Source organism: Oncorhynchus mykiss, chromosome 4 (assembly GCF_013265735.2).
Source record: "Oncorhynchus mykiss isolate Arlee chromosome 4, USDA_OmykA_1.1, whole genome shotgun sequence".
Lineage (NCBI taxonomy): Eukaryota > Metazoa > Chordata > Actinopteri > Salmoniformes > Salmonidae > Oncorhynchus > Oncorhynchus mykiss.
Genome location: NC_048568.1, coordinates 14,992,258 through 15,011,103, shown reverse-complemented (window position 1 = coordinate 15,011,103; position 18,846 = coordinate 14,992,258). Strand labels below are relative to the sequence as shown.

The window sequence follows — 18,846 nt, the reverse complement described above, 5'->3', positions numbered from 1 at the left end:
TGTCTTTATCTTTCTCATGTTTTCCTCCTCAGAGGTGGGATCCTGTGTAAGCTATGGAAGGCCATCACAGACTACAGAGAGAAGCCTGCGTGAGGAGCCTTCGTGTGCCATTAGCCACTGCTACAGTACAGGAACTTTACCACAGCAACAACAACAACAACAACAACAACTGAGTGTTCTCCTCAACTCTTACCACTGCACTTTAATCTCAGTATTTATTAGACCAAGAATCCAGTGTAGTTGATCATGTGTGGAGTATTGCCATTATTGTGTGAGAGAGACCTATGGAATATTGTGTGTGTTAGAGAGAACTTGTTGGGTTATGGAAATGTATTTTGGGAATTATTATTTTCAAACGCAGTTACTTTTTCATGTAAAAACATAAACGCAACATGCAACCATTTCAAAGATTTGACTGAGTTACAGTTCATATAATGAAATCAGTCAATTGAAATAAATTCATTAGGCCCAAATCTATTGCGCTATTTTTGTGCATTCAAATTGCCAATCGATAAAATGCAATTGTGTTCGTTGTCCATAGTTTATGCCTGCCCATACCATAATGCCACCGCCACCATGGGGCACTCTGTTCGCAAAGTTGACATTAGCAAACTGCTCGCCCACACGACGCCACACACATGGTCTGCGGTTGGACGTGCTGCTACATTTTTTAAAACAACATTGGAGGTGGCTTATGGTAGAGAAATGAACATTCAATTCTCTACCAACAGCTCTGGTGGACATGGCTGCAGTCAGCATGCCAATTGCACGCACCCTCAAAACTTGAGACATCGGTGGCATTGTGTTGTGTGACAGAACTGCACATTTTAGAGAGGCCTTTTCTTGTCCCTGGCACAAGGTACACCTGTGTAATGATCATGCTGTGGTTACCAGCTTCTTGATATGCCACAGCTGTCAAATTGTGATTTGAGAGAAATGAGCTTTTAGTGCGTATTGAACATTTCTGTGATCTTTTATTTCAGCTCATGAGAACATTTGTTTATACTTTTGTTCAGTGTAAATAAGCACCACTGGTTTTATAATGTTCAACAGTTATGTTCAACAGTTATGACATGTTAAGCTGGTGCTCCAAGATTCACAGGACAAACAGTGGACCATTACCTATAAATATCTGAGAGTGTGTTTCAAATGTAAATTTTATTTGGTTGTAGAATTATCTCCTTACTATCATTTGTTAACAGCACATGAGACTGACCATTTTCTAAACCAAGCCTGAGAGATAAAATGCAATGTTAACTGATGTGTTTGAGCTGCTGTACATTATGTGTTGATAAACAACATTGTTATTGTCAGTGGCTTCTTATCACTACTTTATTTAAATGCGTTTTTATGCATATTGTCTACTCTCAAGGCCATCACTGCATGCATGCCCTTTTGTACCTTTTTGTTTAATTGTCTGTGACGGCTTTGAATCATCAAAACTCTTGACTTAATTTGTTCAAGTAATTATTTAACATTTATGTAATTTTAAGATTTTTTGGGGTGTGATTTTAGGGGAAATTATGTAAATATATTGCAAATATTATGACAGTAAATTACTACTTTTAGTTAAACAATTTACAAAAACCTAGATGTCCTATCTAATGTGCAACACAAAGTTGAGTTGGGTAATTTATAGATATTATCGATACTGGCGATGGAACAAAATTATCTAACCTACACATTATACTTCCACATGTCAGATTTTGTATGATATTTGATCGGAAAAAACAGATGACCCAATTGATATTTTACTATATTGAAGATGTATTTTTGTTGTATATTTGGGGAATTATAGTTTTAGCCTGCCTTCATTTGTATATTATATGATCTTTAAAGCGGCAATCAACAGTTGAAAGGATAACAAAGTGGCCTCCCTGCCCCTGGCATTTATAAGCTATATTCTTCAAGAATCAATAGGTACACATCATTCATTCACAAGTCCAAAAATGTATATAGCAACTGCAGATTGCCCCTTTAAAAAATGCTAATTCTTTCAATCAAATGTATATGTTTGATTTCAAATCAGAAACGAAAACAAGATGGTCATATTGTTGTCCCACCAACCTCTTTTATTTAAAATATTTCTGTCAGAAATACACAAATGAAGTTTTGCTCAAATATGTCCGTTTTGTTTTCATATTCATGATAGATTGATTGCATTATTTGTGCAATAACATATTGTTGTGTAACACAAAACATCGTCTTAATCTTAACTGTGAAATAAAGTGTAAACAGAAATCATGTTTATTATGGACATTATATTCACACAACTGAACACAAATAATTTTCCATTGGCCTATGATTTCAAAATGCAGGTCTAGTACCCTAATAATATTCAGAAAATCTACAGTTCTTAAGCTTGCAGACATACAGGGAGTTGCATAAAACCAAAACCGACAGGCGCGCTGCGGGAAACGGGCTGTACTATCCGGCATACTTGGAACGTCCATACCCTGAACTCCAACCCTAACTTTATACCATAAGGTAACCATAAACCTTAATTAACCATAGTACATTTCAACTTAATTTGCGTAGGGACGCCCCAATGATTCCGGATATCATAGATCCCGAAGAGTCTCAATATAAAACATCATCCGTGACGTCAATGATTTCAGTGCGCCTCCAATCACTGTGGCTGGATGTGGATGTTGGGCGCTACCTCCAAGCAGTGCCATCATGATACCGACAAAAGGCCTTTAGCATCGCAAAAAGAAACAAGCAAAAGTGTTCACCGGCGACTCGAGATTATTGGAAATGAGACAGTATTTATATTTCGCGTTATAGGTTTCTATTGTTGAAAATAAAGAAGTGCCTCCTCCTGCGTCAGAAAATAGCCGGGAAGGATGCCGTCTAACTGCGTAAACATAATGGCTTTGGCTCAGCATCGACTTATTGCGTGTATGCTGCTGTTTTGTATGGTGACTAGCATTCACACCCGGTCCTCTAAAATATCGGACTTGAAATCTAAAATATCAGGGGTGGAAGAGCTCTTAGGAGAATTCCGCAAGCAGCTCCAACAGGACCAGACGTATAGCAGGGAGGAAGAGGAGGTGGTTGACGTCTGCCTGGGTGACTTCAACGCCGTAGAGGAACATATCATCCGAGCGAGGGCCTCCATAGAGCAGGGGGCCACCTTTCTCTCGGCTCCTGACCAGGTGTACAGTTGGAAAGACTGTCTCCATGCCTGCTGCGCAGACCCCCACTGCACGGTGGCGGTGGTCCAAGAGGACATGAGACAGTCGGACGACGGCCTCAACTGCTATTTGCTCAACTGCAGTTATAGAAATAAAAACGTCTGTTCGTTCGCAGCACAGACAGGGTTCAGCACCTACAGCCGGGCTCACAATACAACAGGGCACGTAACCTCTTCCAGTGGCAATGTAGATGGGAACAAAATCAGGAGACCTGAGGATAAACCTAGTTTTGAAGATGGCACGCCAGGTGAGGTTCTGCACCTGCTTTGATTTATATGGGATTACAGTTATAACATACAATATACATACATGCAAGTGTTTGTCTAAATCACAAAATTATATAATTTGTTGCTATTGCTTTTGATAAAGCATGCATACATAGTAAATGGTTGCTGGTAATTCTGTTCCACCGCCTCTAACAATTATCAGTCTGGTGTTTAGCTTGGGTTAATCATTTGCTATTTGCCCCCTGCTTCTAAATTTAGATTTAATGTAAAACCGTGAGTCCAGGTGCGCTTGACAAGTTTCACCCAACTTTGAAACTAAATCCAATGGCATGGTGAAATATGTTGATTTCACGTTGAATACAGGTTAGCTGACAACTCAACTAAATGTAAATGTAAATCAAAACTAGACGTTGAACTGACATCTGAGCCCAGTGGGTTAGCTCTGCTCTGGGTTGTTTTCAGACATGGACGAGCCGCCCCGGAGTGATGCCGGCCAGGATGTGGTCATCCAGCTGCCCACTGACTGGGCCGTAGTGGACGGCCGGGACAGTGTGGACGACCACGGAGTCACTCGTTACGAATGGGCCCTGGTGAAGGGCGACCAAGACATCAACATGAAGGTAACACCGCAACTGGTGTCACTCTTCCGCATTTAAACTTTGTTTCTGCTTTTAGGTTCGTTCCTCTGTGAGTAATGTCGAGTGTCAAAACACTGTGGAATGGCATTTGCTTTAGCAGATCTGGGACTCACAGTTGTTTTGTTGCTATAATGTCATACATAGAACGAGGTATATGCTGAAGTCAACGTGGCGGTTTGCATGGTGCGGCCGGAGCCACACAATGCCCTGCTGCACAGACACAAATAAAAGGCTATTGTCACCCAACCTGCCGAAAGGACAAGAGCCCTATTGTAGGCTACCCTCTCTCTCCCTGTGACGCCACTGAGCAGTTGATGTGATATACCAGTCGTGGGTCTTTAGAAGGAACCCCTCTTGACTCTTTCAATGAAGGCTTTGGCTTTGTCCATGGCATAATTTCTCAGTGCTATTTTCTTCCGTGTTATTTTCTCTGAAATGTTATTTCTGCTCACCTGCAGGTGACCCATCCAGGGTTACTGAAGATCAGTGGTCTACAGGAGGGTGTCTATACCTTCCAGATGACTGTCACTGACATCGCGGGACAGAAGAGCACCGACAATGTCACTGTGACTGTGCTGGCTCCAGAACGCCAAGCTGAAGGTGAAAAACACTTCAAAACCAGCCAGATGTGCCTCCTCATGTTCATGAATGATAATTCATTACTGGATCTTGCCTATTTTCTCGCTATTCTGTGACTAACATTATTAACAATATTGTGTTGTTGTGGTCAAATTTATTTGTGCTTCTCTGTGGTCCTGTTCCTCATATAAGACATTTTACACTCTAGACCAATGCATTACAGGCACAGAGAAGCAGAGAAGAGAAGAGAAGGCACATTACCTTTTCGCTGCAATTGAATCCATGCTTCTAAGGGTTGAATCCATCGCATAATGAAACAGAGCCTGGGATTTAGTGCTCCAATCAATTAAGCAGTACTGCCCTAGTCAAATGGCTGGCTGCCTAATAGCCATTCAGATGATCCGGCATGTTAATCTATTCACTGCATAGAGATGGATGAGATATAGTATGCCTTAAATTATCCTAGTCTAGCCCCATCTAGAGTAACAAAGGAAGGAAGAGGGTGGGGATTGTTTATGTACCTGGACTATGAAGGTCCTTTTCTAAACCTATAAGTGATGAATATTACAGCAACATAATGTACTACTATTATACATTTCTCCTGTCCAATCCCGAATTCCAACAAACATAAGATGAGTGACCTATTACACAGAACAGCAGTTTAACACAGCATCCATACTGTAGGAAGGCTGCCAAGTATACCTGGGGACTGTCATTGGGTGCCGTGGTGGTGGTGGTGGTGGCCAATAGTAGCGCTTCATCACCCATTTGTGAGTGTGTAGGCACTGAACTACAGTGTCATTAGAGAGTAAAACAGAGGTGTTTGTGTCGCCTCTCCCCCAGTGTGTACAGGTAGCTGCTCCCGCTACCAGTTCATGTGTGACGACGGCTGCTGTATTGACATCACCTACGCCTGCGATGGGAAGCAGCAGTGTCCAGACCGCTCAGACGAGGATTTCTGCCAGAGCTGTAAGTCACCCAATCTGTCCTCCTCATGCTGTCAGCCACAGGGAGGCAGTAGCTCCTGGTAATTGTTGGCTTTCCTGTCAAAATAAAGGTTAAATAAATAAAAGGATGATCATATTGTAATAGAATAACAGAATAATAATAACAACATAGGCTGTAGGTTTCTTGTGTGGACTTTATTGTACCAGGGCGGGGTGTAGTTTTAGACTTTATTGTACCAGGATGGAGTGTAGTTTTAGACTTTATTGTACCGGGATGGAGTGTAGTTTTAGACTTTATTGTACCAGGATGGAGTGTAGTTTTAGACTTTATTGTACCAGGATGGAGTGTAGTTTTAGACTTTATTGTACCGGGATGGAGTGTAGTTTTAGACTTTATTGTACCAGGATGGAGTGTAGTTTTAGACTTTACTGTACCAGGATGGAGTGTAGTTTTAGACTTTATTGTACCAGGATGGAGTGTAGTTTTAGACTTTATTGTACCAGGATGGAGTGTAGTTTTAGACTTTATTGTACCAGGGTGGGGTGTAGTTTTAGACTTTATTGTACTAGGATGGAGAGTAGTTTTAGACTTTATCATACCAGGATGGAGTGTCGTTTTAGACTTTATTGTACCAGGATGGAGTGTAGTTTTAGACTTTATTGTACCAGGATGGAGTGTAGTTTTAGACTTTATTGTACCAGGATGGAGTGTAGTTTTAGACTTTATTGTACCAGGATGGAGTGTAGTTTTAGACTTTATTGTACCAGGATGGAGTGTAGTTTTAGACTTTATCATACCAGGATGGAGTGTAGTTTTAGACTTTATTGTACCAGGATTGAGTGTAGTTTTAGACTTTATTGTACTAGGATGGAGTGTAGTTTTAGACTTTATTGTACCAGGATGGAGTGCAGTTTTAGACTTTATTGTACTAGGATGGAGTGTAGTTTTAGACTTTATTGTACTAGGATGGAGTGTAGTTTTAGACTTTATTGTACTAGAATGGAGTGTAGTTTTAGACTTTATTGTACTAGGATGGAGTGTAGTTTTAGACTTTACTGTACCAGGATGGAGTGTAGTTTTAGACTATTGTACCAGGATGGAGTGTAGTTTTAGACTTTATTGTACTAGGATGGAGTGTAGTTTTAGACTTTATTGTACTAGGGTGGAGTGTAGTTTCAGACTATTGTACCAGGATGGAGTGTAGTTTTAGACTTTATTGTACCAGGATGGAGTGTAGTTTTAGACTTTATTGTACCAGGATGGAGTGTAGTTTTAGACTTTATTGTACCAGGGTGGAGTGTAGTTTTAGACTTTATTGTACTAGGGTGGAGTGTAGTTTCAGACTATTGTACCAGGGTGGAGTGTAGTTTCAGACTTTATTGTACTAGGATGGAGTGCAGTTTTAGACTTTATTGTACCAGGATGGAGTGTAGTTTTAGACTTTATTGTACCAGGATGGAGTGTAGTTTTAGACTTTATTGTACTAGGATGGAGTGTAGTTTTAGACTTTATTGTACTAGGATGGAGTGTAGTTTTAGACTTTACTGTACCAGGATGGAGTGTAGTTTTAGACTAGAGTGTACTAGGATGAATTGTAGTTTTATACTTGAGTGTACAAGGATGGAGTTGTATGCATGCAGTTCAGTCTGGAATATCAGAGCAAGGAGGGCTGCAGTAAATTGTGTCCGAGAGCCCAGGATAACCATGCCCTGTCATTTCTTTCCTCTCTACAGTTGATGGGAACAGGAAGTCGGTGACCCACCCTGCAGGTGCCAGCCCACACAGGCCTGTAGCCCAGCCAGAGGAGACTGAGGACCACTCCATGGCCCAGGGTGGGCCCAAGAAGACCATGGAGGAGGCAAGACCACCTCCACCACAAGCTCCACAAGACCCACAGACCCCTCAGTCTCGTGAGAGGAGCAAAGCTGTGCCCCCAGTCCTTCCACAGCCAAGTCACAGTGAACAGGAGAGCCCTGTCAGTCAAGGTACTGTCATTGTGTAACTATTACCTAGCTTTGTTACTACCTAGCTATAAGCCAGTAGGCAATTTAATGCACATGAATCAAAACACCATATTAACAGCCTTGGACAAAAACCTGTAGACAAAAAACAACTATAGATTAAAGGTTTTGGTCAGCTGTGAAGTAATTCAATCCATTTGGTAGCTGCAACATTTTTCTGGTTGGCCAGAGTTTTGTATGTGCTAGCAGAGAGCGGAAGGCCTTTGTGTGTTAGCTAGTAAGCACAGAGAGAGACAGATTGAACCCCTGAAGGCAGCCATTGAGCCATAGAGCTGATCTGGAACTGTGGAGCGAAGCAGAATAAGGCCCGCAGCGGCACTCTGTGAGACGAGCAGGGCTGAGATTGGAGTGCAGTCCTGGGACGGGAGTGAGCCTCACAGGGGCCATTTATCGCCATGTCTCCCCTCAGCATTGGAACAAAGCACTCCTCTGTCCCCCGCCACCTGATCCCTGAGTTAGGCTAGCCTGAGACAGATGAGGCGGGGTACTTCCAATGTTAACTTATCAAAGACTGAGACCACCTGACCAAATCTCTCGTTCCTTCTCTCTGTCACACCTGACCAAATCACTCCCTCCCTCTCTTTGCTCTGTCCCCCTGTCGCAGCTGACGAAATCTCTCTCTCTCTGTCCCACCTGAACACATCTCTCTCTTGCTCTCTACGTTCTCTCTGTCCCACCTGACCAAACCTCTCACTTTCTCTGTTCTCTCTGTCCCACCTGACCAAATCTCTCACTTTCTCTGTTCTCTCTTTCTCCCAGCAGAGCCCTGTGCAGCTCCCCCTGCTGTGGGGCCATGTAAAGGCATCTTCCCACGCTGGTTCTATGACCCTGTAGCTGAAGAGTGCAAGCACTTCATCTACGGAGGCTGCAAGGGCAACCATAACAACTTCCTGCAGCAGACAGACTGTGTCAATGAATGTATAGAAAAAACAGGTAGGATTATTCTAGGAGACTACATTTTCTTTGTTTTTTTGAATTATCTGGATTCTGATGTGCATTCTCATTACATATTGAATGAGGTGTACATAATGTAGGAATACAATTATGCAAATTAATAATGGAAACAAATAATTCAGGTACTGCTATCAAGCAAATGACCGTGGCACCTCCCCCCACCACCAAACACACAGAGTCAGGTAAATTCCATTGTTTTATAATTATTACTCCTGCACATGATAATTAATCAGCTGAATACAATCTCTCACCTGTCTCAGTCTTAACCAGTGTATTAACATTTACAGTAGAGACCCCTAAAGTGACCATGAAGTGGCCAGAGACCAAACTACAAGCAGAGAGTGACATGTTCCCAATATCCAAACCACACTCAGTAGTGGGAGGACACCCAGGGCCTGAGTCAGGTCTGTTCAACATCCTTACCAACTTAGTTACAATAACTCTGTAATATTAGGTTATACATGGAGAATTCAAGATAGTATATGACAGTCCCTTTATCTCTCTCTTTTCCCCTGCAGGTGCGATCCTGCCGTTGGTTCTGGGACTGATCATCACGGCTCTGTTGCTGCTCATGATTGGCTGTCGTCTGCGGTTGGTCCACCACAAGCTGAAGAAGGCTCGCCCCCTCACCACAGAGGAGTCTGATTATCTCATCAACGGCATGTACCTGTAGCAGCATAGCAGGCACATGCACAGATAAGGCTCTACCTGTGCAGAGCACATGCCCCTTTGCCCTTCCAGTCTCTAAAGTGCCCTTTTGTAAACAAAACAAACGTTTATCTTTAGTTGTTGATATACATGGTTTTTGTTGCAGTTGTTCTGAACCCACTGCCCGCAAGTCGTCTTTAAATTCGCATTAAATATGTGTCATTGAATTAGCCATTAAGATATGACCATCTATTGCTTCTATGTAACTAAATAATCAAGGTCATAATTGCTCAATGAATCTGTGACCGCAGTGGCAGAATCTTATTTTTTGGGTGCCTTTTTTTTTTAGTTTGAAAACCTGCCTCTCAAAAAGTCTGTTCATGGCACTTCTATTTCTTTTGGATGCACCCTCCGTACTAAAAGCCCCTCAGGCAGAAACAACAAAACTCTCAGTCAACTTGTTAGCCAGGAGGACTCTTCATGATTAACAGCCTATCAAACGTTCTATATCATGACAGTGTACACCTTTAGGTGCACTTGATTTATCTAACTCGCCATGCTAGGTAGGCAGAGATCACTCTTTAAAATTGTCCCATAGGTGCAAGCCCGACCCAGCACTCCAGGGTCACGGTTGAGCTAAATCAAACCCACCTTTTAACAGGGAAGAAATGTTTGCCACTTTTGTGTACTCGCTTGGCGTGAAAAATGATGCTTGTCTGCTCTTTCATTATTGCTCTTTCACCCGCTTTCATTTCATGAATTGTGGATGTATATTTTCGTTGGGAGATATAGTACTTTATCCCTTACGTAATACTTCTGCCACTGAGTGGCACTGTTGTGTATATCTATTAGGCTTGGCCTAGAGTTTTATTTTATACCAGACTCATTTGAAATATGGGGGTAGCAAACTATGTAACGTATTGTAAATTCCTAAACTACAATCATTACTGAAAATCATTATTTTGTTATAACAGCAAGTAATTCCAGAAACACCCATATCAAGCCATAAAGCATTCTAGGCCGTCTGATATTGCAATGTGGTAGGTTGCTTTTCTGTGTCGTCTAGCTATGTAGTTTTAAAATGGTGACGTAGCTCAAACGCCCGTATGCATAGTGTGTGTGAAATAGTAAAGTTAACTCTTGATCAATGTGTCTTTTGGAATTCTGTGATAAAGTGTTCAGAGTATTCTGAGTGGTAATGCAATCAGAATATACAACGTGGATTCTTCCTGCTCTACTAGAGGTTTTTAGAGTGGTAAGGACAAATGGCAGTAGGTGCCGTCTTCAACGGCAAAAACAATAAATACTCCACGGCACAGAGTGGGACAAAAACATAAGCATCTCTTTATTTTCATTTTTGCCATTCCAGAAATTGTGAAAGCCATGGACCATCCAAAATAAATGTGCTTTTTAATTCCATGTTTAAAAAAAAACTACAGACATTCATTTTCTTTGCATTTAGGCTTATTTTGGCAAAGCACCGGCTATTTCATTTAGTGTCGGTCATCAGTAAAGCCTGCACACAATGTTGTCATTGAAACCATGTGGATGTGCTCCACTCTTGTAGAGTGTTGTGGTTTGGCTTTTGCCTGTATCCAACAGTACGAGTAAATCTAGATGTAATAGTCCTTCCTTTAATGCCATTTAGTGCCATGTGCTGCATGTCAAACAACAGGATGTGGGATAGAGTAGCCATTTGTGCAACCTGCGTGTGCCTGTTTAAATACTGTGTGTGTGTGTGTGGGGGGGGGGGGGGGGGGGACGACTGATATGTTAGCAGAGCAGTACAGATATCTAGTCAGATCTTCAGATGCAAATCAGTAGCAAGTGGGTGAATAATCTCATCAACTCAGGCTTTCCTTATCAGAACAGTCTGGCAACCTCTTCACACTCAGCTTTGATGGAGCTGAAATGCATTATTGTTGAAATGGTTGATTGCAACTCACGGATGTAACCAAAATGTAGAAAAAAAATAATAATTTTAAACTCAAAATCCTGCAGCTAATCAAAAGGAAAAATTCACAACCCCCCCCCCCCCAAAAAAATGCAGGCCTGAAAAAAAGACTAACCCCGACACTTTCTTCTGTTCATTCTCTAACAGTCTTTTTCCCAACCTCAGGGGTTATTCCTCAGCATGATAAAGAAAATATTTTGAAAGAATTCCAATGGCTGTTGTTGGAACCCAAAGTAGTCTCCTCCAGGCTCACATTGAAAATGTGGTATATGGACAGTTTGTCGCCTCAAAGTTCATCCCTGTGAGAAATAAGAGGCAACACGTTAAGCGATGGACATAAAAAGGAAATATACTGTGTCAAAATCAGAACTCCCTCTTGTCATGCCACTGAAGGTCAGTTAGACACTCCCATGCACAAACTGTTGTAGAAAGCCCCACACCACGTGCAAAATCCAAATGAGGATAAACGTCTCTTGTAGACTTCCCCTCGAGAAACAAGGATGATTCAAATTGATAAGCTCTCATGCCAGAAATACCACTGCCAAATGCCAACCATCAAACATTTTAAACATATCCATTCTTGTAATACCAAACAGAATCCACACTTGATTGTTTGCGTCACTGCACTCTTGTTTAGCTGAACAGATCTAAAATATCATACTAGTTTACGGGATTAAAACGAAGAAAACGTGCAGCCAGTTGACATGGTATGGAAGAAGCAACTAATGATGACAAGCCGCAAACACAGCCCCTTGGGATCCATCATCTGCTCCAGGCCACACCATTTCACCTTTGCCCACTGTGTGAAGGAGAGAGGGAGTAGGAAGTCACTTCCACCTGGACCACTGCTTCTCTTTGTCTGTTAAAGGCACGTAAATCACCCCCATCAGGGGCTTCATCTTGGTGCTGCCGTCCTCCAGTTTGTCGTACTGCTCCAGCATCTGGTTCCCTCCGGCCGGCCCCACGGGCAGAATCAGCCTGCCGCCTGGCTTCAGCTGATCAAGGAGCTGAGGGAGGAGAGGACACTCACTGGGTCAGAACCAGATAACCTGCCCCAAGGTCCAAACATTCACAGTTTTCCACCCCATCAGACAAGTCTTTGAAGAAGAGATGTTCACATTAACAATGCAATGGCTAGCCGAGTAGCAAAATATGCAACAGTGTAGTTACACCCGAATAGACCAGGGTACTGTTTGACAAAATAACACAGCACAGAGCTCTAACATATTTCCTGAGACCGAACAAAGCCTGCTGTTACTAACAGAGTTAGAGTCCGTGTTGGTTTTTATCTCGTCTCTGACCACAGCATTCCTACAGATTTATTTTTTATTTTACCTTTATTTTACTAGGCAAGTCAGTTAAGAACAAATTCTTATTTTCAATGACGGCCTAGGAACAGTGGGTTTAACTGCCTGTTCAGGGGATTTGTACCTTGTCAGCTCGGGGGTTTGAACTTGCAACCTTCCAGTTACTAGTCCAACGCTCTAACCACTAGGCTACCCTGCCGCCCCAGGTGGATTGCGGCGATGGGACTCCTATTAACTGGGTCCCCTTTGATGCCTTCATTTGTGTTTTTCTGTGGTTTGGAAACTTACTGCTTGTGGCACGTTGGGTGCTGCCGCGCCCACGTGGATGGCATCGTAAGGCGCCTCCTCTGGATGGCCCATCCGCCCGTCTCCCACTGTAAGGCAACAAATAGGCAGCAGCTGCCACTCACACGCTGCCAGCCTTATACCCGTCAAGCACTGAGACGCAGAGCGTGAAGGCACACATCAGAGCTGTGCGATGCCACCTCAACCTCGTCTCTGGCCTCTGACTCTGATGTTGGTTGACTGCAGTACAGCAGACAGTGCCGCACCCATGTTTCCTTACTTAAGTCATCGCGTCAGCAACTGTATTTTAAGCTTATATTTAAACTCTATATTTTGTATAATACCTTTGCATAACCCAATAATACAAGTCACCAAATTGAATTAGAAAAAAAATCCATCTTGCTTTGCTGCTTTTCAGACTTACCGATTAGTTTTATTCTACCTGATGTTATCAAGCCGGGGTCATCTTTCTTTACATTGGTTATAGAATCATCTACCAGTTCCTTGATATGGTCAATTCCTATCACCTTCCCTTTGGGACCTACCTGTTAAAGACAATACATTAGGGAGGTATACAAGTCTATGCCATCGAACATTACACAGAACCCAAAAACCTGAAATAGAAACATTTACCCCAACCCTACCACCAAAACACAGAACCTATGTTATGTGTTAACCCGTCATCATAATATAGCTCACCATTCGTGCAAAGCACGCGGAGAGGATTCCGCTGCCAGACCCCACATCCAGAGCTTTGGCCCCGTCATACAGCTGATCGTACAGAAGCTCCAAGGCATAGGCATGCTGGTAGAGAGATCAACATACAACTGCATCACCACCTGTCAGCATTGTATTTGCAAACCTCTGGTACGTGCGCAGTTGGTATACATTATAGGAGCAAGGTGATCAATGTTTGATAGTTATAATAAATGTATAAGATATGCAACAATTTAAACAAATACTAAAAGGCATAGCTAGGCCTACCATGTGTGGTGCACTGATGGTTGCTTGATAGCCTTTGGGGTCAAAGAAAGTGATTGTTAGCGTCTAACATTCATCAATGGCTGGTGTATAGAATTTGCACTACAATACTTTATTGTACTACAATAAATAAGCACACCTATTGCCTGTGGGGAGTCCATGTAAGGGTTGCATCTGGAGAAATGGCCTCGGTCTGTGGCCAACATGACTTCATAGACCTTGTCCGACTTGATGATCCCATTTTCTAAGGGACAAAGGAAGACAGGCGGTGTTTAACGGTACAGTGGATTTGTGGAGAGTAACATATTCACAAAAACTGCAGTGTCTTCAGAGTAAAGTAATCCCTCCGCAGGAGTCTCCACTGACAGTAGGAAGTGCCAGCGACAGCCGGTGCTACTGCTCTTATTTCTCCCCGAGACCCTGGGCCCCAACCTAACAACCATATTGCTGAGTGGTCGCCAATTTCCAGTGCTTAAGGAAAGTATTCAGACCCCTTGAATTTTTCCAGATTTTGTTCAATTACAGCCTTATTCTAAAATGGATTAAAACAAAAAAAAAATCTCAGTCTACAAACAATACCCCATAACGACAAAGCGAAAACAGGTTTAGACATTTTTGCAGATTTATAAAAACAAAAAATAGAAAAACCTTATTTACATAAGTATTCAAACCCTTTGCTAGGAGTCTCGAAATTGAGCTCCGGTGCATCCTGTTTCCACTGACTGGGGTGAAGGTTCACCTTCCAACAAGACAACAACCCTAAGCACACAGCCAAGACAACGCAGGAGTGGCTTTGGGACAAGTCTCTGAATGTCCTTGAGTGGGCCAGCCAGAGCCCGGACTTGAACCCGATCGAAGATCTCTGGAGAGACCAGAAAATAGCTGTGCAGCGGCGCACCCCATCCAACCTGACAGAGCTTGAGAGGATCTGCAGATTAGAATGGGAGAAACTCCCCAAATACTGGTGGCCCAAGCTTGTAGCGTCATACCCAAAAAGACTAGAGGCTGTAATCCCTGCCAAAGTTGCTTCAACAAAGTACTGAGTAAAGTGTCTGAATACTTATGTAAATGTGATATCAGTTTCCAATTTTTAATACATTTGCTGAAATGTATAAAAACCTGTTTTTGCTTTGTCATTATGGGTTATTGTGTGTAGATTTATAAGGGGAAAAAAAATTGAATCCATTTTAGAATAAGGCTGTAACCTGACAAAATGTGGAAAAGGTCAAGGGGTCTGAATACTTTCCGAATGCACAGGACATTATACCTGCATTATGCAGAAATCGCTCCGCCATTTCCTGGTTGCTAAAATTCGAATCGTTTTCCTAATTTCAGTTTATGTGACAAAAAAAGCAAGTATAGTGTAGAGAAGCATTGTACCATCTAAATAGCAGTGATATATATTTTCCATAAGCAAAATTATTGTATTTTCAGCTGTTTGAAGCTGGTGTACAAAACCAAAAGTAAGACAAAACCAAAAGTTAAGAACGGGAAACATAGAAATAGCACACATAGAACAGATCTACCGCTTCTTACACTTGCTTTCAATAAGAATGACCGGTCTATAACACACATTTCTATGTGAATTTGGTTGCGTCGCCCAAAACGTTACATATAGTGGCTTTAAATAACTTGATGTTCTGAACCCAGTGTGTGTGATCAGCTTTAAGCTCACAGAGAAAAGCCTGGCCTAAGGAGCATGCAAAAAAAAACTATAAAGGAATTAGCATGCATCTTGAGTTTGACCCATTTAAATCTGGTTTAGGCTAATTTATGATTTGCAGTTGGTGAGTAGGCCTAAATGGATCAGAAAGCACATGACAACGGGGGAGGATGGATGTTGCTAAAATTCACCCAGAACTCAACTTTGGTGGATGAATTATTAATCCACTTCAGCATCACATTTTACCCAATGTTTTTGTTTCCCTGGATGCAGTGTTGTACCTGCTTGCGCATCTTAAAAGCTGGCCTTAATCTCTTCTCATGCAGAAGACATTCTCAACATAAAATAGGCCTATGTCCTTGTAGTGTACAGTATCAAAATGAATAAAGCTATGCAATTTACAATTTAAAAGTGAGCAAGGCGCAATCAAGGCCAAAGGGCTTTTGGCAAAATGCTCAGACCCGCCCTCGTGTCTGCTGCAGTGCTTTTCTGAACACTGACCGTGTAAAAATAGCCAACTTGGCCTGCTGGCCAAATCATGTTGGACACTGATATAAGCAAGCCAAAAAGCCTCACTGCAGTCTGCACCAAGTCTTCAGGAGATATTTTTAGTTTCATTACAAAAAATGCACTATATGTACAAAAGTATGTGGACACCCCTCAAATTAGTGGATTCGGCTATTTCAGCCACCCCAGTTGCTGACTGGTGTATAAAATCAAACACACAGCCATTCAATCCCCATAGACACACATTGGCAGTAGAATGGCCTTTCTGAAGAGCTTAGTGACTTTCAATGTGAAACCGTCATAGGATGTCAGTTTGTAAAATTTCTGCTCTGCTAGAGCTGCCCCAGTCAACTGTAAGTGCTGTTATTGTGAAGTGGAAACGTCTAGGAGCAACAACGGCTCAGCTGCGAAGTGGTAGGCCTCACAAACTCACAGAACGGGACCGCCGAGAGCTGAAGCGTGTAGCAATAGTCTATCCTTGGTTACAACACTCACTACGACTTCCAAGCTGCCTCTGGAAGCAACGTCAGCAAGCACAAGGACTGTTCGTCAGGAGCTTCCTGAAAATGGTTTCCATGGCCGAGCAGCCTCACACAAGCCCAAGATCACCATAAGCAATACCATGCATCGGCTGAAGTGGCGTCAAGCTTGCCACCATTGGACTCTGGAGCAGTGAAAGTTAGTTCTCTGGAGTGATGAATCACGCTTCACTATCTGTTAGTCCGACTGACAAATCTGGGTTTGGCGGATGCCAGGAGAACACGACCTGCCCCAATGCATAGTGCCTATTGCCTAATGCAAAGTTTTGTGGAGGAATAATGATCTGGGGCTGTTTTTCATGGTTCAGGCTAGGCCCCTTAGTTCCAGTGAAGGGAAATCTTAACGCTACAGCATACAATGACATTCTAGACAAACTCCATTGAACACCTTTGGGATGAATTGGAGCGCTGCCTGCGAGCTAGGTCAGGCCTAGTGCCTGACCGCATGAATGCTCGTGGCTGAATGGAAGCAAGCCCCCACAGCAATGTTCCAACATCAAGTGGAAAGCCTTCCCAGAAGAGTGGAGGCTTTTATAACAGCAAAGGGGGAACCAACTCCATACTAATGCCCATGATTTTGGAATGAGATTTTCAACAAGCAGGTGTCCACATGCACTACATGACCAAAAGTATCTGCCTAGCAAATTGGTGAATTTAAGAGATCTATTAGATCCTGAATTAGTAGATTTAGATGGAAGGAAAATGGAGCGAGAAGCTGACATCTTTCTTTTTTCATCTTTCTCATGTCACGTGCCACTTCTTACTCTATGGCGCACACACATAAGAGACACACAATCTTAGCAAGGCTAACCACCACAGTGGTGTGTCAGGTGTGACTGCAAATTGGATTAAATATTGCTCAACTACCTATGAATGCTGAGTGTGACCAGTAGCCTGCTTTAATAACAACAAGGTTGGATCATGCCTCTCCAAAGGATGGCATTCCCTATCCTACAGTAACTTAGGTACAGTCAATACAGTGGATCAACATGCTAGGCATGGATACCCCACCCACAGGTTACAGCTTTTTTAGCTAACCAGATGAGAAGAGTGCAATTGTGTCCCGCAATTCTGGGCGTTCTTGCTTGTGGGCTTTCTTGCATGTGCAGGAACCCCTCTTTATACTTGTATCAGTCCAGATTTAAGCTAGGACTCCGGTATGCAGGCGGGAGCACTAGAGTACAGGTTGTGGCCGTAATCAGTCCTTGACTTGGGCAGGAGCTCACCAGAACTGAGTACCGGCACCTCAAATGTTCTACTGCTTTACTTCCTGCTCCATTTATAGAATATTAGCGCAAAACTATTGTGGCGCTCCTGTGTGGGGGGGGGGGGGGGGGGGGGGGGGGGGCCTTCATGCAAGAACCAATGAGATTATGATTTGGTTGTGGCGTTCCTTCAGATGCAGGTGATATGGTACTGCTGATGCCACAGACATTGTAGCTAGGCCTAACCTACTATATAAACAAACCATCCGAGGCGACAAATCATATAATCACCACACAGTAATGCCCCGAATTGCGGACCGCAATCACACACTATTGGACCACACTTTTGTTTTTGTAGTAAAAACAGAGATCAACTCAATCGAACTTCCAATGCATGTAATTAGTAGGTTTGCTAACTAACAAACGGCTTCGGTATTCCGCATGATATGCCGCATGACAATCATATGAACTGGCTAGCTAGCAAATTAACTAGCTATGTTTCTTTAACAACAGCTGTGGCTGATAGCTAGTTAGCGACTGTAGCTAAACAAGGTTGGTGCAAAGCACAATATGACGCACATAAAATACCTAAGGATATACTTAGCCTTTGCACCTAATAATGCCACTACTGTGTCGATGAAATTGTTAACTTGCAAGCTAGCACTCTGTGGTAGCAGGTGCAGATTTGCAAACATCAGCCAGATATTAGCGTGACTACATAGGAAAACAGTGTGCAATGTCCCTATGTTTAATAGCCTAGCCTGACGGTAGTCACCATGCTTTGGCGAAAGCAGCAATTCTCTATTACCCATTAGATATCTAAACCAAAATCCTTAATTATCCACATTACATAATGAGTAAACTTACTGCGTAGGTTGTTTACAAGCTCTGCGTGGTTGGCTCCTCCAGATTTCCAGGCCATTATTAAACACACTCTGCGGAGCAGGTAGACAGCGGCTGTCAGTGCCGCGCCTGCGCCAACGCCTTTGCCTATGAAACTGACAACCTCCAAAACAGACGGAGGGGACACGTCACGCGACATACTTTTACTTTGCAGCTTGCAGCTTTTTCCATGTAGCTAGTCCCTGAATAAATGATGGTTGCATATAAATTAGCTAATCGGAGATTTCATCTTTAATGTGGGGTTTTTGACCACTCAGATTTGATTGCCAGAGCAAGAATCTATCTTCCGC

The 18,846-nt window shown here is 42.7% G+C and overlaps 3 protein-coding genes across 7 annotated transcripts in view; 2 read left to right on the top strand and 1 right to left on the bottom strand.

Moving 5' to 3' along the window:
- The window catches only part of map3k5 (mitogen-activated protein kinase kinase kinase 5), a 60,547-nt gene extending 58,306 nt beyond the window's left edge, over positions 1–2,241 (top strand). The window contains exon 30 of the mRNA XM_021600315.2: positions 33–2,241. Within this exon, the coding sequence (XP_021455990.1) occupies positions 33–93 (61 nt within the window). The 3' untranslated portion in view covers positions 94–2,241. The remainder of the gene's footprint in view (positions 1–32) is intronic.
- A 360-nt stretch (positions 2,242–2,601) lies between these two features.
- lrp11 (low density lipoprotein receptor-related protein 11) lies at positions 2,602–11,244 on the top strand. Of its 2 annotated transcripts, none has more exons than XM_021600312.2 (9): positions 2,602–3,444; positions 3,887–4,044; positions 4,521–4,662; positions 5,485–5,610; positions 7,323–7,574; positions 8,370–8,543; positions 8,687–8,746; positions 8,852–8,968; positions 9,083–11,244. In XM_021600312.2, the coding sequence occupies exons 1-9, from the start codon at positions 2,847–2,849 to the stop codon at positions 9,235–9,237; spliced, it is 1,782 nt and encodes a 593-aa protein (XP_021455987.2). In that variant the 5' UTR covers positions 2,602–2,846; the 3' UTR covers positions 9,238–11,244. The 2 variants fall into 2 exon arrangements, with proteins under 2 accessions (XP_021455987.2, XP_036831588.1); XM_036975693.1 differs by having other exon boundaries at positions 2,604–3,444; positions 8,373–8,543.
- LOC110522163 (protein-L-isoaspartate(D-aspartate) O-methyltransferase) lies at positions 10,534–18,839 on the bottom strand. 4 transcript variants are annotated; one of them, XM_036975696.1, is made up of 8 exons: positions 18,521–18,839; positions 13,879–13,983; positions 13,743–13,774; positions 13,458–13,562; positions 13,183–13,303; positions 12,762–12,886; positions 11,957–12,173; positions 10,534–11,465 (listed from the first exon to the last, which is right to left on the bottom strand). In XM_036975696.1, exons 1-7 carry the CDS (start codon positions 18,693–18,695, stop codon positions 11,994–11,996), a joined length of 843 nt encoding a protein of 280 aa, XP_036831591.1. In that variant the 5' UTR covers positions 18,696–18,839; the 3' UTR covers positions 10,534–11,465; positions 11,957–11,993. The 4 variants fall into 4 exon arrangements, with proteins under 4 accessions (XP_036831591.1, XP_036831589.1, XP_036831592.1 ...); XM_036975694.1 differs by having other exon boundaries at positions 12,004–12,173; XM_036975697.1 differs by having other exon boundaries at positions 12,762–12,847; positions 18,521–18,834.
- Between the last annotated feature and the right edge of the window lie 7 nt (positions 18,840–18,846).